This window comes from Macaca thibetana, chromosome 10 (genome assembly GCF_024542745.1).
Source record: "Macaca thibetana thibetana isolate TM-01 chromosome 10, ASM2454274v1, whole genome shotgun sequence".
NCBI lineage: Eukaryota > Metazoa > Chordata > Mammalia > Primates > Cercopithecidae > Macaca > Macaca thibetana.
Window position 1 is genome coordinate 8,918,370 of NC_065587.1, and position 23,353 is coordinate 8,941,722.

The following is a 23,353-nucleotide window of genomic DNA, read 5'->3' on the forward strand; positions in this document are numbered from 1 at the left end:
AAGCCCTGCAGGCCCAACCCAGCCAGCAGAGCCATCTCCACTGCTGAGCCCATTCCTGGAACACGGGAAAAGCTGTTTCTGTATACACCTACACAAGGGGGCAAAGGCACAGGACGAGGCAGTGAAGAAAGGCTCCCAAGGGAAAACAGAGGCTCCCTCTGGGGACCGTGGGGAAACGCCCTTTGTCACTCAGACTTCTGTATTGTTTGCAGGTTTTTCCTGAGCACGTGTTTAGGTACTACTGCATAATTATAACGAAAACTGATTTTGAAGTACAGAGTGCATCCCAGGCCCCAGAGCAGTTTCACATCCAGATCTGGGGGGCTGGGCCTCTCTGTCCCCAAGGACTGCTCCCCGTGACACTGTGCTTGTCCCATCCCCAGAGTGCCCTCACGTTCCCCAACCCTGTCCCCGAAGCATGTAGGGCCCACGCCACGCTTCACAGTCAGGTGGACTCAGACCCCCTGTAGGCCCCTCCCACCTGCTGGCTCATCTCGAGAAGGCCCTTGCCCCGTGAAGCCTCTGTTTTCTCATCTGGAAAATGTCCTAATAGTACTTGCATCAGACTCTTTGTGAGGGTGTTTGCAGGACAACTGGGGGCACAAAAATCGACAGAAACCCCCTTCTCTCCGAAGACCCCAAACTATCTTGTTATTTTATTTATTTTTTCTAAGGTGGGGTCTCACTCTGTCAGCCAGGCTGGAGTGCAGTGGCACAACCTCAGCTCACTGTAACCTCTGCCTTCTGGGTTCAAACAATTCCTGCCTCAGCCTCCCGAGTAGCTAGGATTACAGGCGCCCCTTACGACACCCGGCTAATTTTTTTTTCTTTTTTTTTTTAAATTTCTTGTAGAGACAGGGTTTCACTATGTTGACCAGGCTAGTCTCAAACTCCTGACTTCTGGTGATCCACCCGCCTCAGTCTCCCAAAGTGTTGGGATTACAGGCATGAGCCACTGCACCAGGCCCAAATTATCTTTTTTTTTTTTTTTTTTTTTTTTTTTTGAGACAGAGTCTCGCTCTGTCACCCAGGCTGGAGTGCAGTGGCCGGATCTCAGCTTACTGCAAGCTCCGCCTCCTGGGTTTACGCCATTCTCCTGCCTCAGCCTCCCGAGTAGCTGGGACTACAGGCGCCCACCACCTCGCCCGGCTAGTTTTTTTTGTATTTTTTTTTTAGTAGAGACGGGGTTTCACCGTGTTAGCCAGGATGGTCTCGATCTCCTGACCTCGTGATCCGCCTGTCTCGGCCTCCAAAAGTGCTGGGATTACAGGCTTAAGCCACTGTGCCCGGCCCCAAATTATCTTTTTAAAAAGAGTATACAGTGAATTAAAAGTAGAGTATGGTGGCCGGGCGCGGTGGGTCATGCCTGTAATCCCAGCACTTCGGGAGGCTGAGGTGCGCAGGTCGCTTGAGACCAGGAGTTCGAGACCAGCCTGGCCAATAGAGATGATCACCAGTAGAGATGGTGAAGCCCCGTCTCTACTAAAATGCAAAACTTAGCCGGGCGTGGTGGCACGTGCCTGTTGTCCCAGCTACTCAGGTGACTGAGGCACAAGAATCACTTGAACCCGGGAGGTGGAGGTTGCAGTGAGCCGAGATCGTGCCATTGCACTCCAGCCTGGCAACAGAGCAAGACTCCATCTCAAAAAAAAAAAGACTCGAATAAAGAAATTAGGCCAGGGGTGGTGGCTCATGCCTGTAATCCCAGCACTTTGGGAGGCCAAAGTTGGCAGATCAACTGAGGTCAGGAGTTCGAGACCAGTCTCCCCAACATGGCGAAACCCCAACTCTACTAAAAATACAAAAAATTAGCCAGGCATGGTGGCAGGTGCCTGTAATCCCACGTTCTCAGGAGGCTGAGGCAGGAGAATCGCTTGAACCTGGGAGTTGGATGTTGCAGTGAGCCGAGATCGCACCACTGCATTCTAGCCTGGGCGACAAGAGTGAAACTCTGTCTCAAAAAAAAAGAAAAGACGCCAGGTGTGGTGGCTGATGCCTGTAAACCCAGCACTTTGGTAGGCCAAGGTGGGCGGATCACTTGAGGTCAGGAGTTCCAGACCAGCCTGGCTAGCATGATGAAACCCCATTTCTACTAAAAATACAAAAAAAATTAGCCAGGCATGGTGGCGCATGCCTATAATCCCAGCTACTCAGGAGGCTGAAGCAGGAGAATCGCTTGAACCCAGGAGGCAGAGGCTGCGGTGAGCCGAGATCATGCCACTGCACTCCGTCTCAAAAGAAAAAAAAAGAAAAAGCTATGGGGGAAGAAAGAATACATTGAGGAATAAACTAATTCCCCACATTGGTCTGACTGTGAATTCCTCTTAACTGTTTTATCATCCAAGCAGCGACACAGGGCCTGCTGCAGTCCCCCACCCCATTTAGCAGGCCCAAGTGGAAAGGTTCATGTGAGGCCAGGCACCTGCACACAACACAGACACGAATCCTGCAGGCCTTTTGTCCCGGCACCTGGCCCAGCACATAGGAAGCGCCCAGCAAACATCTGTGTCACATGAGTGGGTGTCTCATTTGCGTCTGCTGCTCTTAGCAGTTGGCCTCCCTCTCTGGCCAAGGTGAGGGACCCTGGAACTCTGACAGTGGGTTCTAGCCCTCCCAGTCTCTCTGGCCTTGAGAGCAGCCTCCTCCAGTCTCTGCTGGGGGTCAGAGTAGCCAGCGCTTCCACTGTGAAACGAAGACCTGGCGCAGGCAAGCCCCCTCCTCCTAACTCCTGTAAATTCTCCCGACTCTGGCCTCACTGAGCCACCCTCTCCAGGGACAGGTTCCCTGTTCCTGGGTTCCCACAAACCTCAGCCTGCCAACATGGCTGGCACAAGGGCTAAATGAGCCGCCTGGTACTCAGGTCTCTGCAGCCCTCGCTAATGGGTAATGGCAGCACCAACAGGGATGGATGTGCGTGTGGGTGGCAGGGCTATGGCTCAGTCTTCTGGCTCTGTCCCCACTCCTCTGCCCCACAGAGAGGCCTTCCCTGCCCTGGCTCCCCTCCAGGCTCCTGTCCCCCATCCCTGTACCGTACACCCACTCTCACCCACACCTGCCCCCACGCCCACATCACCATACACCCACGCTCACCCACACCTGCCCCCAGCCCCACTTCTCCTTTGCAGCTCCCCTCCGCCCACACCTTCCTGCCTGGGAGCTGCTGGCCCATGTGCAGGGGATGGAGAGGGGTGGGCCAGTGCCCACCAGTCAGGGCTGGCTGACTGGGGTTCTTTGTGAACTTTCAGGGTCTCCCAAGCTGGAAACCTGGGGGCCGGCCTTGCTCCCCTCACTCCATGGCCAGCCACTGCATCATTCCCTGCTCTGGGCCACCAGTCCTGGATGTGGGCCACAGTGCCAGAGACAGGGTCCCTTGCAGTTACGGCTCAGAATCTCTCTCCTACCCAGACACCCCCAGGTTCTGCACTGCCCAGGGCCTGGTGCCCTGCCCATCTGCAACCCAGGTGCTCCCTCCTCCATCCCAGCATGCCCTGTGGCAGTGGCCATGCCTGCCCCCAGAGCAGCTTAGGCTCCCCTTTCATCTCTCCAAGTCTTAGCCCCTGCTGCCCTCTGCCTGGAGTGTTTGCCTACCCCCTCGCTGCTGCTCAGGGTCTCCCTCTGCCCCCAAGCTCCCTCCCCAGCCCCTGAGTTTCTCCTCTGACTGTGCTCCCCCAGCCCTGAGCTCCCTGAGGCCCCTCCAGCCCTGGCCCTGGGGAGGGGGTAGCATGTGACCAGGAGGGCTGAGGGGGCTTGTGTGTGATTCTGAGACTCAGTCTGAGACACGGGTGACAGACAGTTGGGGACCCCAAACACTGGGGAGCAGAGATAGACAGGAGAGACCGCAGTGAGAGACAGAGGTAGCGGGAGAGGACACACAGCCCTGGAGAAAAGGAGCCAGTGTGGGCAGGCTTCCCTCCACTGCAGTCACAGGTCCCTTGCTCACAGGCAGATCTTCCTGGGCGCTCTCTGCACAAAGCCCCAGTGGCTCCCTCGTGTCCTCCAGCCACAGTCCAAGCTCCCTAATGTGCTAGATAAGGCCCCAGTCCAGCCCTTTGGTCCCAGCACTCCCTGGACTTCCTGTTTGGGCCTCCAAGCATTTGCTCCCCTTTGGCCTTCACCCCCATCTGTTCCCTAGACCTCACTCCATCTGGCAAATACTTCACCATCACCCCCTCCATGAAGCCTTCTAGCCCACCTTCCAGGATGACATGAGCCGGTACCCTTGCTGCGAGGCTGTCTTCCCCCATCAGCACAAGTGTGAAATTCCCTTGGGGCAGACCCACATGCTACTTGGGACTGGTACAAGTGTCTGATGTCAGGCTGGGCACTGTGGCTCACGCCTGTAATCCCAGCACTTTGGGAGGCCGAGGAGGGTGGATCACCTGAGGTCAGGAGTTCCAGACTAGCCTGGCCAAATGGTGAAACCCCGTCTCTGTTAAAAATACAAAAATTAGCCGGGCGTGGTGACACATGCCTGTAATCCCAGCTACTTGGGAGGCTGAGGCAGGAGAATCGCTTGAATCTGGGAGGCAGAAGTTGCAGTGAGCCGAGATTGCACCACTGTACAGAGCCAGACTCCGTTTCAAAAAAAAAGCAGGTGTCTGATGTCCCCAACCGCCTCTGTCCAGGAAGGGCAGGAGGACTCCCTAGAAGCGGAGATAAATGGGGTGGGGGAAATAGTGGGGAAGCATCCGAGGTCATGGAGCAGCCTTGGCTAGAGGGAGCAGAGGAACCACTCACGGTCTGTGTCCTGGCTCCATCCACCTCCCTACCCAAGAGGAGGCTCTGGTCTGCCCCCAGACGGTCCCAGCACCCAGCAGAGGGCCCACCCAGGCGGTGCTGGTTGAGTGACTGAACTGGGGAACCATAGGAAGAAAGAGAGGCCAGGCCCGGCGCGGTGGCTCACGCCTATAATCCCAGCACTTTGGGAGGCCGAGGCGGGTGGATCACGAGGTCAGGAGTTCAAAACCAGCCTGGCCAAGATGGTGAAACCCCATCTCTACTAAAAATACAAAAATTAGCCGGGCGTGGCGGTGGGCGCCTACAATCCCAGCTACTCAGGAGGCTGAGGCAGCTAATTGCTCGAACCTGGGAGGCAGAGCTTGCAGTGAGCCGAGATCGCGCCATTGCACTCCAGCCTGGGCAACAGAGCGAGACTCCGTCTCAAAAAAAAAAAAAAAAAAAGAAAGAAACAAAGAAAGGGGGGCCCCAGGAGAGCTCGGTCCCACCCAGCAGGCGGGGGCAGGGCAGGGCAGAGTGTTCCCCCCGCCCCCCCGCTTCCTCCCCGAGGGCCCCGGAGGCCCACTCAGCCTCAGTCCCCACGGCTTGTGCGGAGGCGCCGGCACTATGAAGCGAGGGCCCCGGAGCCTGCGGGGCAGGGACGCGCCAGCCCCCACGCCCTGCGTCCCGGCCGAGTGCTTCGACCTGCTGGTCCGGCACTGCGTGGCCTGCGGACTCCTGCGCACGCCGCGGCCGAAACCGGGTAAGGAGGACCCACCGGGCGCGCGGCGCCGGCAGCCGCGGGGAGGACGGGGCCCCGACCGCCACGGCGAAGGCAGAGCCCCGACCCCTGGGGGCGCCGAGGGCTGAAAGGACCCTGTGGGCAGGGCCTGGAGGGGCCCGCCATCACCGCGCGGCCCTCACCGCCGCCTCTCTCCCTCCCCTTGTCCACCGCCCCCCCCGGCTGTCCCTCCCCTCCCCGGCCAGCCTCGCCCCCCTCCGCCCCTCCCCGTCCCCGCTCCTCCCTCCCCTCGGCCCCCTGCCCTCCCTCCCTGTCCCCTCCCGCAGCAGCCCCGGCCAGCAGCCCTGCGCCCAGGACGGCGCTGCAGCCGCAAGAGTCGGTGGGCGCGGGGGCCGGCGAGGCGGCGCTGTCCCTACCCGGGCTGCTCTTCGGCGCCCCCGCGCTGTTGGGCCTGGCACTGGTCCTGGCGCTGGTCCTGGTGGGCCTGGTGAGCTGGAGGCGGCGACAGCGGCGGCTTCGCGGCGCGTCCTCCGCAGAGGCCCCCGACGGAGACAAGGACAAGGACGGTGAGTTCCGTGTGTAGCGGAACCAGTCCGAGCGGGGCACAGGGGCTGGGGTGTCGGGACGGCCTAGGGGGTGATGCATGACCCCTGGGAGTAGTGAAGGGCTGTAAGGGGAAATGGAGACAGAGAGCGGAAAAGAGTTTGCTCTGAGGAGCTCAGGCTGGGGACGGAGACATAGTCCTGCGCCTGAGACCCTGGTCGGAGCCAGGAACAGCTCTGCCCTGCCATACCCCAGTGTGAGGAAGAGACAGTTCGCGGGAAGGGGGCCCCGTCTGAAGGAGGAGCCTGTCCTGCCCTTTGGGAGTCTAACGGAGCTTGATTCCCCCATAAATCCCTGCAGGGTTTGCCAGACAGCCCCAGCTCCCCAACTCCCTGCCCTGCCAGCTCCCCACTGGCCAGGCCTCTGAACTCAGGGTCAGCCATGTGCCACCCTTCCCCACCCTGCAGTGGGCTTCATTTGACGGAGTACTGCCCCTCCAGAGGAGTCTTCTAGGGGAGGGAGAGAAGGCTGTGACCCAGTACCGAGCCTCTATCCCCTCTGCCCTGCCCCAGAACCCCTGGACAAGGTCATCATTCTGTCTCCGGGAATCTCTGATGCCGCAGCTCCTGCCTGGCCTCCTCCTGGGGAAGACCCAGGAACCACCCCACCTGGCCACAGTGTCCCTGTGCCAGCCACAGAGCTGGGCTCCACTGAACTGGTGACCACCAAGACGGCCGGCCCTGAGCAACAATAGCAGGGAGCCGGCAGGAGGTGGCCCCTGCCCTCCCTCTGGACCCCCGCCAGGGGCTTGGAAATCAAATTTTGCTCTTCACTCCAGCATGCACATGCCCTCTTTCTGGGACCAGGCTAACCCTGCAGAAGCACAGACACTACAGACCACAGCGTTCAGCCCCCATGGAGTTTGGTGTGCTCACCTTTGGCTTCAGACCACACCATCTTTGACAGCCCTTGAAGGTGGTAGCCCAGCTCCTGTTCCTGTGCCTTCAAAAGGCTGGGGCACTATGAGTAAGAGACCGCTTTTAAAATGGGGAAGGCACCATTAAGCCAAAATGAGTCTGAAAAAGGACCAAGTGGGAGGATGCCTAATTTGTAGCTGGGTAGTTTTTTGTGTTTGTTTGATTTTTTTATTTTTTGAGACGAGTCTTGCTCTGTCGCCAGGCTGGAGTGCAGTGGCATGATCTCACCTCACTGAAACCTCCAACTCCTTGGTTCAAGCGATTCTCCTGCCTCAACCTCCTGAATAGCTGGGATTGCAGGCATGCACCACCACAGTCAGCTAATTTTTGTATTTTTAGTAGAGACGGGATTTCACCACATTGGCCAGGATGGTCTCGATTTCCTGACCTCGTGATTTGCCCTCTTCGTCTTCCCAAAGTGCTGGGATTACAGGCATGAGCCACCGCACCTGGTCTTGTTTTGTTTTGTTTTGTTTTGTTTTGTTTTGTTTGAGACACGGTCTTGCTGTATCACCCAGGCTGGAGTGCAATGATGGGTCCCCAGTACATTGCAGCCTGGGCTCAAGCGATCTTTCTGCTTCAGCTGAGACTACAGGTGCCCCACCTTGCCCAGCTAATCTTTTTTTTTTTTTTTTTTTTTTTTTTTAAAGACAGGTCTGGATATGTTGCCCAGGCCAGTCTCAAATTCCTAGCCTCAGGCAGTCCTCCCCAAAGGGCTGGGATTATAGGCATGAGGCATTGGGCCTGGCTGCTATTTTTTTTTTTTTTTTTTTTTTTTTTTTTTTGAGATGGAGTCTCGCTCAGTCCCCCAGGCTGGAGTGCAGTGGCCAGATCTCAGCTCACTGCAAGCTCCGCCTCCTGGGTTCACGCCATTCTCCTGCCTCAGCCTCCCGAGTAGCTGGGACTACAGGCGCCCGCCACCTCGCCCGGCTAGTTTTTTTTTTTTTTTTTTTGAGGCGGAGTCTCGCTCTGTCGCCCAGGCTGGAGTGCAGTGGCGCGATCTCGGCTCACTGCAAGCTCCGCCTCCCGGGTTCCCGCCATTCTCCTGCCTCAGCCTCCCGAGTAGCTGGGACTACAGGCACCGCCACCACGCCCAGCTAATTTTTTTGTATTTTTAGTGGAGACGGGGTTTCATTGTGTTAGCCAGGATGGTCTCGATCTCCTGACCTCGTGATCCGCCCGTCTCGGCCTCCCAAAGTGCTGGGATTACAGGCTTGAGCCACCGCGCCCGGCCTGCTATTTCTTTAATACCTGCCCTCAGAGCCGTCCTGCTTTTAAACTGATGCAAATGGTGGCAGTGCATAATCAGTTCATGGGTTTGCTTGCTTTGGGATTTAGTACAAGATTATTTAAAGAAATAACAAAGGAGAAAAGATTGAACTGGATTTTGCTGATTGTCAGGTATCTGTACCCCAGGGTCAACCCCTGAGATTGGCCCAATCTGCTAGAACCTAAGATGCCATTTTGACCACAGTGGTAGCTTCTAGAGCCACAAGCCTGCATTTGAGAGGAGATGTGCAGCCTCCAAGGCTGGACTCCAAACTCAAGCTGAAGGAACATATTGGCAGGCAGCTCTCTGAGGGTCCACCTGAGGTTCTAGCTGCTCCAAGACACAGCATGTTCAGCCATATACACGGAAGGGCTGGGACCTGCAGGAGGCTCCTTTGTGTAGAGGCCAGGGCAGGCCTGTGACCTTGAACCAGGTGGACATGAGGTTCCTTGAACTCCCTTCTCTGGCTTGTTCCCCTGAAGCACTGGCCCCCCAGTGCTGGGTTCATTTGGCCATCCTGTGCCAGTCCCCTGGTCACCCACTGTCACAGTGGAAGCTGCTCCCTCCTCTTACAGCCCCAAGCTGTTCCTTGCTCTGGGGCCTGGGGACAAGACCGTCTCTTTCCACTCCTGGATGACACTGTGTACTCCCCGTCAGCCGCCTCCTGCCTGCCTCCTGCACAGGGTCAGAACCTCCGGAGCTGGACTCCACCCTGGGCAGCTTCCTTGGAACTTGTTGCAGCTTAGCATCTTTGGAAGGGAGCACTGGACTAAGAGTCAAAAGGTGGAGTTCTGGGCACTGTCTTTCCACTCGTGGACCTGGGCATGTTCTGTTCCATGTATCAGATGTTTTCTGCCTGCTTCCCCTTGAGCTGCCACCAGAGCTGCCTGTAGACCCCTGCTTCTCCTGCCCCTCCTATCCCTTGCCAGGCCTCTGGACTCAGTGCTTCCTGTCCCAAGGACCTGTTGTGTGCCCAACTCAGAAGACAGTGGCCACTTGCATCCAGGTCTCTGCCTGGCTACTCGCTCCGTGAACCCATCTCAGATGCCCCTGCCCCCAGGGAGCCAGGTGACAGGGTGAGGTCAAGTGACAAGCAGTAGGTATGGGAGAGGGTTGGTGGGGTCAGGCCCACATGGGCCCAGCCATCCACTCCCCTTCCATCTGGGGTTGGGGGAGTCTGAGCTGCTCCTGGCCACCCTATGTCCCACCCCATCTTCTCCTGGCCACCCCACCTCCCACCCCATCTTCTCCTGGCCACCCCGTCTCCCACCCCATCTTCTCCTGGCCACCCCGTCTCCCACCCCATCTTCTCCTGGCCACCCCGTCTCCCACCCCATCTTCTCCTGGCCACCCCGTCTCCCACCCCATCTTCTCCTGGCCACCCCGTCTCCCACATCTTCTCCTGGCCACCCCGTCTCCCACCCCATCTTCTCCTGGCCACCCCGTCTCCCACCCCATCTTCTCCTGGCCACCCCGTCTCCCACCCCATCTTCTCCTGGCCACCCCGTCTCCCACCCCATCTTCTCCTGGCCACCCCGTCTCCCACCCCATCTTCTCCTGGCCACCCCGTCTCCCACCCCACCCCATCTTCTCCTGGCCACCCCGTCTCCCACCCCATCTTCTCCTGGACACCCCGTCTCCCACCCCATCTTCTCCTGGACACCCTGTCTCCCACCCCATCTTCTCTTGGTTCCCCCGTCTCCTACCCCATCTTCTCCTGGCCACCCCGTCTCCCACCCCATCTTCTCCTGGACAATCCCATCTCCCACCCCATCTTTTGCTACAGCTAGGGTTAGCTCAGCAGGTGAAAACCCCGAGGGTGGGTGAAACCCCTCTGGGGCCCAGACATGCAAACCTTGGTCATCTCTCTGGCCCTGCCAGCCAGTAGGAAGTTTCCCCTGAGTTCTTAGTTTTGTCTTCTGAAAAATGAGCGGTTGGATGCAAGGTTCTCCTCCCAGCCTGTGGTCCCCAGAGAAGGACAGGAAAGAACCTTAGATAATTCTCATATGCATTTCACAGATGAGGAAACTGAGACCCAGAGCCGCCACATCGATCCCTCATCTGATCTTTATAAGAGCACCTGGAGGAGGAGGGTGGGGTGTTTGTGTTTGCTTAAATTTTTTTGAATGAAAAGAATGAAGATGGGCGTTTTGTAGACAATCTGGAAGTTCTGGACCGGAATCCATGATGTAGTCAGGGCAGACATGACCCGTGTCCAGTAACCCCAGGCCTCGAGTGTGTGGTATATTTTTCTATATAATTGTAATCATTCTATACATACCAATTCATGTCTTGACCATCATATTAATATTTGGTAAGTTTTTCTCTCTTTAAATACTTCACAATAAAGTTTTCAACATGGTAAGGTTTTCTACCTGGGCATTTGGATACTTTGGTTTTTGCTGTTGTGGCCAAGATGGCCTCCTTCTACATGGTCCTGGGCAGGGGTCTCTGTTTCCCAGCACGGTTGTTGTGCCAAAGGCCTTGACTTTTTTTTTTTTTTTGAGATGGATTTTCACTCTTGTTGCCCAGGCTGGAGTGCAATAGTGTAATCTCGGCTCACTGCAACTTCCACCTCCTGGGTTCAAGTGATTCTCCTGCCTCAGCCTCCTAAGTAGCTGGGATTACAAGCATGCGGCACCACACCCGGCTAATTTTGTACTTTTAGTACAGACAGGGTTTCTCCATGTTGGCCAGGCTGGTCTCGAACTTCTGACCTCAGGTGATCCACCCGCCTGGCCTCCCACAGTGCTGGGATGACAGGCGTGAGAACCGCCTCCACCCCGCCAGCCTTGACCTTTTTAAAGTTCCCTGTTGGTCCATTTTTTCTCCTGCAAATCTAGACCATTTCACATCCACGAGCAGTGACTATATGGTCCAGTTTGCAGATAGGAAAAGAGAGGCCCTGTGAGGTAACGGGATCCAGCCCAAGATACAACAGGTGGGTGGTGGAGCTGGGTGAAACCTGGGTTCCCACGCCTGGCCGGCATGCCTGCCCAGCAGAAGGTCATTGACCCGGACACCCTCCTTGGGAGCGGAGAATTCGGGGACTGATGCCAGGCCCCACCTCTTGGTTTCATCACTACTCAGATTTTCTCCCTATCTGGTCTCTCTTTTCGGTAAGAGGGATCCCAGACAGACTCTGGAAGGGTCGTTTTCAGGGTGGGAATGGAAGGGAAAAGGCCCCTCTCTGAGCCTGTGTTTCGGGCCAGCTTTTCCTGAAGGAAGGTCTGATTTCAACCAGGTCCCCAGGACCCTGGCCAGTGGGGGCAGGGCTGGCTGAAGTCTCGCTTCCTCCTGGGGCTTCCCGCAGGCCCCTTTCACTTCCTGCCTGGTAGCCAGAGGCTGGGGGCTCCGGGAGGGGTTGAGGAGCCCAGCTGGTGAGGCCAGGGAGGAAGGCCCCTCACCTTCGTTTCAGCAGGGATGGCACAACACGGCACTATCCCTACAAGCTGGTAGCACCTCCCTGGGCCTCAACTTTCTGGGCCCCTCTTCCCATCTGCAAAATGCGGCTTTTGAGGGCCACCCAGCTGTCCTTGAAGATTAAAGAGGTCATGTGGCATGTAGGGACAGAGGGACCCCTGCCAGGGCCAGGGAATGCCCCCAGCAGGGAAGTGTGAGCAGGCCTAGTCCTGCCCTCATGACCCCGGGGGGCGGGGGGAGAGAATGGGGGTGCGGTAGAAACGACTGCCCCAAATAGCGGAATAGCGGGCAGAGTCGGGGAGCAACCGGGAGGAAAGAGGTGCCAGTGTTCCCCGCCCCTGCGCTTTCCTCCCGGGACTCAGACGGGCGCTCAGTGGTTGGCGTGGGGTACGGGGGGAGGGACGCTACTGGGGTCCCGAGACCCAGGTGAACCTTGGGCATCTCTCCACTCCCCTAGACTGCGGATAATCTAAGATCCAGGCCCGAATCCAGGGACTCCGTGGCGGGCGAGTCTCTGAGCGGCTCCTGCAGTCAGCCCCGGCCACCACCGGCCCGAGGCGGTTTGGGCGTGGGGCGGGGACTGGGGGCGGGGTGCGGCCGAGGGGCGGGGTCAAGAAGAGAGGCGGGGCTGAGGGACCCCAAGTCTCAAGGTGGCCGGAAAGGGGCGGGGCCAGAGGCATGCCGAAGGGGTGGGGTCAAGGCCAAGGGGCGAGGAAAAAGCGTGGGACCGGATAAGGGGCAGGACCAAGGTCAAGGGCACCTGCTTAGGGCTCCCGACCTCTGCGCCCTCGGGAGTCCGTGTCCTCAGGCGCATCCCGAGCCCTGGGGGCCTGGATGCGGCCCACGGCCCCGACTGAAGGGCGAGGCTCAGGGGAGAGGACGCGAGACGCCTCCGCCCGAAACTGCGACCCAGGAGCAGGGGGACTGGCAGGGAGGGCGCACCTGTCCCCGTGCACGCGCTGTGGCCTCCGCGGAGCTCTGCCCTGTCTTGGTTCCCGCGCTAAGGTCTCGGTGTCCGCTCCCGATTCGCACGTACACTGAGGGCTTTGGAGGGTCCTGAAGGGGGAGCGCGTGGGAGCGTTCAGGCAGAGCGACTACCTGTGACAGCTAAAGTGCTGATCCTGAGGCACGGCGGTGTGCGGGCGGGGGAGACGGTGTCGGGGGCATCGGGATGGGGGGCCGAGCCCCAGCTCGCAGCCCCCCAGTCTCGCCGCTCCCTGGCGACCTCAGGAGCCCGGGCGCCCCTTCCCTCCCACGGGCAGCTGGAGCCTGAGTCAGAGTTGCCTCGCGGGAGACAAAGACAGCCGTGGGCCCTCCCTCCAGACCCCTCCTGGTACCGGCATTTGCACCAGCAGGGAGCCCAGAGTCCCCCAAGAACCTCTGCTTTTTGGGTAACTGCATCATTGAGGAAATGGAAGTGAAATTAGCTTAGGAATGAGGCCTTGGAGGCTTGTGGGTGGCATCCGCGGTCATGGTCTTCTCAGCCTGGCTTCAGTGGGAACTCCCACCAGGCCACATGTACCTGGGACCCACTGCTTCTCCCTGTAACCCTGCCGAAATGCCGGTAGCCCATCTTGCAGATGACAAAACTGAGGCCTAGAAAGGTTGAATGGCCCTGGAGAGCAGGAATTCCAACCCTGTCAGCCTGGCTCCAAAATAAAGGATAAAGGCTGGGCGCAGTGGCTCGCACTTGTAATCCCAGCACTTTGGGAAGTCAAAGCGGGCCGATTATTTGAGGTCAGGAGTTCCAGAGCCGCTCTGCCAACATGCTGAAACCCTGTCTCTACTAAAAATACAAAAATTAGGCCAGGCCTGGTGGCTCACGCCTGTAATCCCAGAACTTTGGGAGGCCGAGGCAGGCGGATCACTTGAGGTCAGGAGTTCACGACCAGCCTGATCAATATGGTGAAACCCTGTCTCTACTAAAAATTACAAAAATTAGCCAGGTGTGGTGGTGTGCATCAGTAATCCCAGCTCCTCGAGAGGCTGAGGCAGGAGAATCGCTTGAATCCGGGAGGCAGAGGTTGGAGTGAGCCAAGATCGAGCCACTGCATTCTAGCCTGGGCGACAGTGTGAGACTCTATCTCAAAACAAAACAAAACAAAACAAAAATTAACCAGGCATGGTGGCAGGCCCCTATAAATCCCAGCTACTTGGGAGGCTGAGGCAGGAGAATTGGTTGAATCCAGGAGGCAGAGGTTGCAGTGAGCCGAGATCACACCACTGCACTCCAGCCTGGGCAACAGAGGGATACTCCGTCTCAAAAAAATAAATTAAATAAATAAATAAATAAATAAATAAAACCTAGAAACTCTGGGCATGTGGGGCTGGAAAGGGATTCCAGGAAGAGAGGGCAGCCTGATGTCCAGGCAGGGGGTAGGTGAGCCTGGGTCAGATGTTGGCGAGGGCCCTGTCGTGGGGTAGGAGTGCTTCCCGGGTGTGCTGAACTGGCCACAATGTGGATTGAGGGTTCATAGTGCAGGTTCCAGGCCAGACCCCGCCCTTCCTGGCTGTGTGCCAGTCACAGCAAGTCACTTCCTCTCTCTGAGTCTTGAGTTTCTCTCTAGGAAATCCCAAACCTTTCCCAGGGCTCAGCAGAGCTGGCAGACTGGTCACCAACCATCTAATATGGAGACATTGAGGCCCAGCACAAGCTGGTTGTCATGTCCACACCTCTCAGGACCCCCAGCCTTCCCAAGCCAGAACTGAGCACCAGGTGAGGGCTAGACATGGAGGAAGGCCGTTTGTGCACAGGAGCATGTGTGTGACACACATGTGTGCACACGCATGCCCACCGTGCAGGGAGGGCCCTCATAGTCATGCTAGCCCTGGACATGCACACTCTTGCTTTCACCCAAGCACGCGCAGACACCCGTACACTCGAGCTGCCAACATTGGGAGCTGGGGGCGGGGCGGGTGCCCTTCAGGAGCAGGGACTCAGCTCCTCTGCCCGCCCCGCGGGGCTCACTGCAGATGCCAGGGGTTATTTTAAGCCTGGATCAATGGATGAATTTTGGTGACACAGGCTTGGTGGTAGTGGAGGGGGGCAGGCAGAAGAGATAAGGGGTGGGTGCCCTGGAGCCTTGATGGGGTGAGAGACCCTGGGGTTCAGGGCAAAGGGGTCACTCCTCGGCTGGGCTGCTCTGTCTCCAGATCCCCTCGCCCAGCACATGGCCAGGCACCTGGGGCAGTGTCAGCTGAATGGGCAATCAGATCCCAGGACTCAGCCAGTCAGGGTCAGCTGGGCTCTGTGTTCGCAGCTGCCTTTTCCTGCTCCACTCACTCCCTGCGGCCAGGTGTTCCCATGGAGAGGAGAGGGTATCCAGTGCCTGGCACAGACCCAGTAGTTGTGGTTACCTATGGCTGCTGACCGACCACTGCATCAGATTGAGACGGGGAGGAAGGCATGTGTGTGTGAGTGTGTATGGGGGGGGGGTGTTGGGGGTTGGACATCAGTCACTGGGAGGGGCTGGAATCCACTTCCTTCATGGGACAAATGGCTGTCACTATGTACATGTATTTGAAGGCCTGAAGGGGTCAACATGAGGAAAGCACCCAGTACCAGAAGAGTGGGGGCAGGAGGGGGTCCAGAAAGGGGGAGCACTGGGAGACTTGCTCTGATCCAGCAGGGTCACCCTAACTTGGAAGAGTCCCCAGTTCCAAGGGGGCAGAGACAAGCCTCTTTCAACCCAGTGCTCAGCAATTGGTGGGACAGGTAGGAGAAGTGGCCCCCCTCAGAGCCCCTGCAGCCTCCAGGGCAGTGGGCAGAGGGCGGTGGGGACTTCAATACCAGCAGTGCGGGTTGTGCCACGGATTCCATTTCTAGGAATGCCACCTAAGGAAGCAGGAAAGGACGTTCCAGAAAGTAGAGCTCAGAAGCTCTGAGAAGAATCACAAATGAGAAGTTTCTTTTTCTTTTTTTTTTTTTTTTAAGACAGTCTCAATCTATTGCCCAGGCTGGAGTGCAATGGCACGATCTCGGCTCACTGCAACCTCTGCCTCCTAGGTTCAAGTGATTCTTGGGCCTCAGCCTCCCCAGTAGCTGGGATTACAGGTGCCCGACACCACACCCAGCTAATTTTTGTATTTTTAGTAGAGGTGCGGTTTCACTGTGTTGGTCAGGCTGGTCTCCAACTCCTGACCTCATGATCCACCTGCCTCAGCCTCCCAAAGTGCTGGGATTACAGGCGTGAGCCACTGCCCCCAGCCAAACGAAAAGTTTAAGGATGGCAAAAAGTAAACTACAAACCAGTTGCAATCCAGATGTAAAGTGTGGCATATTTTAGTGTGGTTGTCTCTGGCCATGGGATTAAAACAATTTCATTTAATTCCTTTGTTCATCTGTGTTTTTCTTCTAAACTGGTAATAAGGAGTCCTTTAATGAGGGCGCATTTTCAGGACTGGATGGGAAGTGTGTGTACGTGTGTGTGCACACGTGTGTGTGTAGGTGGGGGGAACAGGCTGTCTTTGGCCAGGGCACAAGGAGAAGCTCTGAGGGGGAAGGTTACCTCCTCTTCCTGTCTGAACCCATTAATACCTGAAATTAGCCTGTCAGCCCCTCATGTCAGGCAACAGACTTGATCCTCCTTAAAATGTAAATCCTTCCTCTTCTTCTCCCCGAGCTTCTCCACTCATAAGCTGATCCCAGTTCCTGAGTGAAGGATGGATGGAAAGGGTACCAGGAGGGACCCTAGGGAGCCCCAAATGCTTCATCTCACAGAAACTAGGCGCTGGAGTCCTATCGTTCAGAGGCCTGAGCTGCACACTGGGTCAATTGCACGCCCAGTCCTTGCCCTCCTGCTGTTTCCGTCTGGACAGAGGGAGGTTCCATATCGACCCCTACCTCCTGGAAGGGGCAGATTATGAGTCTGCCCTCCAAGAAGAGTTTTTGATGTTAAGATGAGATACTGAGGCAGGGAGAAGCCCGGCACCAGCACCTTCTCCCGTTCAACTCAACCCCGAAAACACCACTGGGCCTGCTGGGACCAGGTCCGGGCTCCTTAGGGCCCCCACACCCTACCCCTCGGTTTGTGAAAGGACCTGCGGGTCGGCGCAGGGCGGAGGTCTTCCTCTTCCAGGCTTTCCTTTTCCAGGGCAGGGGCGAGCCCAATCCCCCTCTCCTCACACCTGGGGAGGGAGCAGATCGCGGAAGTGCATCAGCCAGGCTGTGCCCATCGACGAGGGGATGGGGACATCCCTGGACCCCAGTCCAGCGTTCGAGAGGTTCTGGAACTGGGCTCGCGCCGCGGGGTAAATCCTTGGCCCTCTGAAGCGGCGCTGCCAGGGGAAGTCCTTCCCATTTGACAGGTGGGAAAATAGAGGCGCCGAGAGGGGAAGGGGCTCTTCTTCTTTTTTTTTTTTTTTTTTTTTGAGACGGAGTCTAGCTCTGCTTATGTTATGATCAGAACGGACAGAGAGGACGGGAAGGAGGTGAGAGGCTGGTCCTGCTCGTCCCAGGGCAATTCCGGGCTGCTTTGACCTCCGCGCCTGTAAGGTACAGGTTTCCCCACCTGTAAGACAGGAATGCTCTAGTCGCGGGCCCTAGAGCTGATTCCCTTCGAGCGCCCAGTTCCGAGGAATGTTTCGGCGCAGTCTTTGGAGGGGGGTCCCCTGTGGGACCCCCCCCAGCTGCGCGGGCCCTGCTGCCCCCCTCGCCCCTCGCGGCAGCCGCGCTCCTCCCCCGGCTCTGCCTCCCTCCCGCCCTCCCTCCTCTCCCTCCCCCGCCCGCCCGAGCCCGCGCCGAGCCCGAGCGGGAGCCGGAGCCGGAGCCAGAGCGCGGGCTGTACGGAGCAGGCGGCGGGAAGGTAGCGGAGTCGGGCGACCCGCGGCCCCGGCGCGGCCTCCACTAGGGCCAAGACCTGCACACCTGCCGGACCGGGGAGAAGCCGGGGGCCGCGCGCAGGCGAGGACCCGCTGCCCCGCCCGGGGAAGATCCCAGGACGCGGACGGGGCAGCTCGGGTCCGAGGTGAACCTGGGCGGAGGACGCGCCCACCGGAGGTGCAGCCTCGGAGCCCCAGACCCAGCCCACTCGGGGCTGGGGTCCCCAGAGGAGGCGGACAGCCGAGGCGGCGTGAGCCGGGAGCCAGCGCGATCCCTGAGGAAGCGGAGGAGCCGAGTCGGAGGGAGCCGCGGCGCCCGGCCATGCACCGGGCGCAGTAGCGGGAGGCGCGGGCCCGATGGCGCGGGCCGGGGCGCGGGGACTGCTCGGCGGCCGCCTTCCGCCCGGGCTCCGGCTCGCGCTCGCGCTTCAGCTCGCGTTGCTCCTGGCGCGGCCGCCGTCGGGCCGCGCGGGGGCCCCGGAGGCGCAGGGTCCTGCGACGCCGGGCACTACAGCCCCGGCGGGGGGCGACCGCTGCCGCGGTTACTACGACGTGATGGGTCAGTGGGACCCGCCCTTCAACTGCAGCTCCGGCGCCTACAGCTTCTGCTGCGGCACGTGCGGCTACCGCTTCTGCTGCCACGACGGGCCGCGGCGCCTCGACCAGAGCCGCTGCTCCAACTACGACACGCCGGCCTGGGTCCAGACAGGCCGGCCGCCCGCCCGCGCCCGCGACACCGCAGCGCCCCGGGACCCGGGCCGCGAGCGCAGCCACACGGCCGTCTACGCGGTGTGCGGCGTCGCCGCGCTGCTGGTGCTGGCCGGCATCGGGGCGCGCCTGGGCCTGGAGAGGGCGCACAGCCCGCGCGCGCGGCGCACCGTAACCAGGTGAGCGCGCGCCTCCCATGGACCCCCGCCCGCTCCTCGGACTGCTCTCCCTGCCGGCTGATCCTTCCCGCCTCTCTCGAAGCTCTGGTCCTCCCAGCAGGCCCCTTCTCTGGGTTTTCCTGTTTCCGTCTCCCCCCGCTCCCCCCCTCCCCAGTTCATCAGGGAGACACCGGACACCGCCCTGACTTCCCTTGACCTTCCGCCCGCCCGTGCTGGGCGCCGCACCGCCTTTCCCTGCTCAAGTAGCCTCTGGAGGGCGGGGAGGCTTGAGGGGGGCAGGTAGCCTTGGACAGAGAGCACCGGGTCACTGTCCAGGGTAAGGGGCGCCGCTGGCCAGGAGGGTGACCGGGCATCTTGGGCACAGGGAAAGGAAGGGGCGCTTGGCTCTCTGGGTGCCCATCTCCTGCTTCTCCCCACTCTTCCCTTTCCTTTTCCACTTCCCACCTCTCCCCTGCCCCCATAGCTGCGACTCAGGGCTGCCCTTCCCTCCTTGGGTTTCAGAGGCCTCCCCCCACTCACCCCATGCCACAGCTCCCAGGTGAAGGTCAGGGCTCCCTCTGCGTAGAAGGGGGACTCTGGAACATAGTCGTGTGTTGCTGAGGCCAGGACAGGTGCTTGCTGCATTCTGAGCTTTGTGTGAAGTGGGCACTACAGGGTCCAGGTCCCCTTCCTCGGTTGGAACGAGGACTCTGGGACTCTATATGTCCTGACCCTGAAACTCCCACCCACATGCCACACGTGGCACTCACATGCCCCCAGCAACCCCCATGCCCTGGGGCCTGTGCCCTCATCCACCAGGTCCCAGCACCCTTTGGGTCTGTGGGCGGCACCGAATATGACAGGCTGGTATTTAGAAGTGACCATAGAGAAGCCTTCATGCCCTGGTGGGCCAGATGTGGACGCTTCCCCCTCCTGGGCCTCAGAGGCAGGGAGTGAGGGCTTCCTTGGCACTCCAGCACCCCTCGCTCCCCAAACCACAGTGCCCACTTTCTCCCAGAGAGCTATAGGGTGAAGCTCGGGCTGGCACCCTGGCCTCTACCCTCAGCTCCTGCACTGCCTTCAGGAGGTGAAGCCTCCTGGCCTGGCTTCTGGATGCTGCAGGGGTAGGGGCTGGGCTGCCCAAATTTGGGGGCCCTTCATTATGGGTTAGGGTAGCACGGAAGAGGCCTGGGTATGTCTTTGACAGGGGCGGGGAAAAAGGAACTGAGGGCCGTGATGGTGAGGGGTGACTGCGGCAGCCCAGCTGACATGTTCATCCTGAACTCCCTGCACCTGCTGGGTTTGGTGATGCCTCAGGAAGGCGGCGCCCACCCAGGCTGTGCTGTGTGGTGTAGGCCAGTCCCTTCTCCTTTCTGGGCTTCAGGCTCCCATGGCCCCTGACTCCCTTTTCTCTGCTGGGGAGACCTGGAATGGAGCATAGGCTCGTGTGTGGGTATGTCCTGAGTCCCTGCCCTCCCCTTGATTCTCACCCTTCATTCTGCTGTGTTGGGGCTGAAGGCCAGGGAAGGCTTCTCAGAGGGCTTGGGTGGGGGGCATCTGGAAAGAGTTTGTGCAAAGGCCCAAAAGCGTGGAGGTTACTCAGCTGTCGGGGAGAGAGGAGCTGGCGGTGCTTGCCCAGAGATGAGACCACAGAGGTGAGCCGCTGGGGGTGGGCAGGGCAGGAAGGTCAGCCCAGGCAGGTACTAGGATGATTTCAGACCCTGCCACCAAACCTGAAGCCAAACCTTGGCCATCCCTGGTGTCCTGCCTCCTGAATGCCCTTCACAAATCAGCCATTTGAGGCTCCAGCCCCAGAAGCAGAGTCAGGCTGAGTAGGAGAAAATCATGGGTTCCGGGTTCTGAAGGCAGCTGGGCTGCACAGACACTGTCACATCACAGCTGGGTGGGGGCTGGGTGATGGGTCCAGGGAGGTGGCTGCCCAAGCCTGTGGGTCCTGGGCTGCCACCAGGGGGTCTCCCAGCATCCCCTTTCCCTCATCCATCTATCCTTCATGCCTGGGATGGCAGCTTTATCCCAGGTCCCAGCAGAAGCCACAGCTGCAGGAGCAGTTACGCAGGCAGGTAAATAAGGCATCCTGGGCTGGTGCGGTGGCTCACACTTGTAATCCCAGCACTTTGGGATTACAAGTAGACGCAGCCCGACTATGCCAAGGAGGCCGAGACTGGAGGAGTTGGAGACCAGCCTGGCCAGCATGGTGAAACCCCATCTCTAATAAAAATACAAAACTTAGCCAGGTGTGGTGGCAGGCACCTTATAATCCCAACTACTCGGGAAGCTGAGACTGGAGAATTGCTGAACTGGGGAGTTGGAGGTTGCAGTGAGCCGAGATTGCACCATTGCACTCCAGTCTGGGCAACAGAGCGAGACTCTGCTTCAAAAATAAATAAATAAATAAATAATAAATAAATAGAGGATTCCTGGAGGAGGCCGCTAATGGGGTCTGAAGAATGAGTAGCAGTTTTTTTGGGAGGAGAGGCAGGAAAGCAGAGAAAGCTTGCATTGGGAGGGGAGGCTCACCTGGGGAAGGTTCCGGAGAGTGGCCTCCAGGGAGGGGAGGGGAGGGGAGCCTCATTAGAGTTTCCTGACCTGCTCTGGGAAGCAGGGGTCTTGGGGCCACAGGTGAGGCTGGCAGATACTGCCTGGGAGGGGAAGCTCGTGTGTGATTTCGAGCACTAGAGAGGAAGGCCTGGAGAGGCTGAAAGAACTGCCCAGGGCCACACGGTGAGACGGTGATGGCGGGGGCTGGCTTTTGATGAGGTAGGAGACTGAGAGGGTCACCTCTGACCGCTGTCCCTGCAGGGCGCTGACAGAGCTTCTGAAGCAGCCGGGCCCCCAGGAGCCATTGCCTCCCAGCCTGGGCCCGCCCCTGGGTGGCTGTGTCCAGGTGCAGATGGGGGACGGCCTCCCCCGGGGCTCCCCCCACAACAGCTCAGGTGAGTCGGCGGCGGGCGGGGCTGAGCACGCGGAGGGGCGTGAGAGGCTGAGAGGGGGTCCCTCGGCTGGGGCGTGGAGGCTTCCCCGGTGGAAATGAGCCGCGGCCTCTGCGGGTGAGGGGCCCGACCGGCCAGCCAGCTCCCAGGGATGGAGAGAGACCCCCCACGGGTCCTGTGGCCTCGAGACTGGGGTACTGTGATGTGTGAGGAAGGTTCCAGATGCAGGATTTGCTGGCCGGGCCTGTGATCTGAGGCTCCGGCTCCGGAGCCTCCCCCTGGGTCTCTCGAGAGGCAGGCAGGCAGGCTTGGCAGCCCCCACGCCCCGTCTGGGTTCTGTTCCTCAGACATCCCCCATCTCGGCGGGAGCAGGTCCCAGGACTCCGCGCCTGGCTCGAGCGTCGCCTCCGGGCGAGCCGTTCATGAGGGTGGCACCCCCCGGGCTGGCTGCCGCCGCCGCTGCGCGTGACTCGGAGCCAGGCCCTGTTCCAGGCGCTGGAGGCTGCCGCGAAGACAGGCTTGGCTCGCAGCCTCGCCGGGAGAACGGTCCCCCAAGTTCTCACCGAACGGCCTCAGGGAGAGGGCTGCGGAGAGGTGACAGCGAGGGCGGAGTAACCCGGGGTATCGGGCCGAGCCGCGTCTCACTCCTCGCTCCAGACAAGAAGCGCCTCAACAAGGCGCCCCTGGGGTCAGCCGCCCTGGGACCCCCGCGCGGCCCGCGGCTGCAGGGTGGCTGCAGCTTGACACTGCAGCCCGACTACGCCAAGTACGCCACGTTCAAGGCAGCCGCGCTGAAGGCCGCAGGTGAGTGGCGGGTGCGGGCGGCGCCAGGGCACCCGGGCGCAATAGCTCCGGGACTTCGAGGCGCAGGGCCCCAGCTCCCAGCGCCAAATTCCCAGTTTCGCGCGCCCGCCGCTCGGCCAATCGGCTCCCGCGCCCCAGCGGGCCCCGCCCCCGGCCCGCCCCGGCCCCGCCCCGGTCTCCAGCCAGGACCCCTTGTCTGGTCCGGAGCTTGGGTGCTCGGCGCGGCATGACTCTTCCCTGCCCTGTCCCCGCAGAGGCCGGCCCGCGGGATTTCTGCCAGCGTTTTCCCGCCCTCGAGCCGTCCCCGCGGCAAACCCAGGCGGGGGCCCCGCGTCCCGCCCCGGACTTGCCTGCGCCCCTGGACGCCTGCCCCTGGGCCCCACCGGGCTACGCGCCCCCTGCTGCGCGGGGCCCCTATGCCGCCTGGACAGCCGGTCGCCCGGCCCGGACCGCCCCGCTCCGCCACCCGACGGCTCAGGCCTTCCAGGTACCTCGGCGGCCCGGTCACGCGGCCCGGCGCCAGTTCAGCGTGGAGAAGATGCCGGAGACCTTCAGCCCGCACCCCCCCGGCCTTTACCGCAGCGCGGGCCGCGGGTCCCGGTACCTAAGGACCAACAGCAAGACCGAGGTCACCGTGTGAAGCAGGGCCGCGGTCCCCTCGAGGCATGGGCTGGGGTCCTCGTCTGCCCGTTGGAGCCCCAGGCCACAGGGAGAGGAGCGCTGGCCTTAAGGTCAGCTCTTCTGTCTGCCTCAACGGCACTGGTGTCTTGGAGCCCGCAGGCGGCGGGTTCGTCTTGTACATATGCCCTTTTTTGTGGTTCCTGCCCCTGAGAATAAAGACGCCTCAGCGTGGCTGCGAGGCAGCATTGGTCATTGACTGGACAGATGGCAGTGCAGGTAGAGGGCACACGAGTGCAAAGGGTGGAGGACTGCTCCAGTGCGCTGGCCGGAGCCAGGGGGAAGTGGCTGGAGAGGGTGGCCAGGGTTGAATGTCAGGGTTAATGCCCACGCCAGTGAGAGCCCTGGGAGAGGGAACAGTTAGACTTCAGTCATGCAAAGGCCCAGGCACAGGAGAGAGGGCTGTTGGGCCAGAGACCCAGTTGGGGGTCCATACCCTGTACTGAAGAGGAGGCCCCTCCAGCCGCCACTCTGCGGCTTGAGTTAGCTGAACCTGGCTGATGCTCACTGACCATTGGCTGTGGGCCGGCCCCTGGCCTGCAGGTCGCTTGGCCAGATTGGCC

General features: G+C 59.9%; 3 protein-coding genes across 3 annotated transcripts in view; all 3 read left to right on the plus strand.

Moving 5' to 3' along the window:
* Nucleotides 1–23,353, plus strand: part of SNU13 (small nuclear ribonucleoprotein 13) — a 335,885-nt gene that overhangs the window by 72,616 nt on the left and 239,916 nt on the right. The gene's annotated exons all lie outside the window — the stretch shown is intronic.
* Nucleotides 5,344–7,051, plus strand: TNFRSF13C (TNF receptor superfamily member 13C). The gene is made up of 3 exons (XM_050806896.1): nt 5,344–5,479; nt 5,785–6,024; nt 6,574–7,051. The coding sequence occupies exons 1-3, from the start codon at nt 5,344–5,346 to the stop codon at nt 6,753–6,755; spliced, it is 558 nt and encodes a 185-aa protein (XP_050662853.1). The 3' UTR covers nt 6,756–7,051.
* SHISA8 (shisa family member 8) lies at nt 17,406–22,971 on the plus strand. Its single transcript, XM_050805904.1, has 4 exons — nt 17,406–18,378; nt 21,178–21,311; nt 21,681–22,112; nt 22,367–22,971. Exons 1-4 carry the CDS (start codon nt 17,849–17,851, stop codon nt 22,750–22,752), a joined length of 1,482 nt encoding a protein of 493 aa, XP_050661861.1. The 5' UTR covers nt 17,406–17,848; the 3' UTR covers nt 22,753–22,971.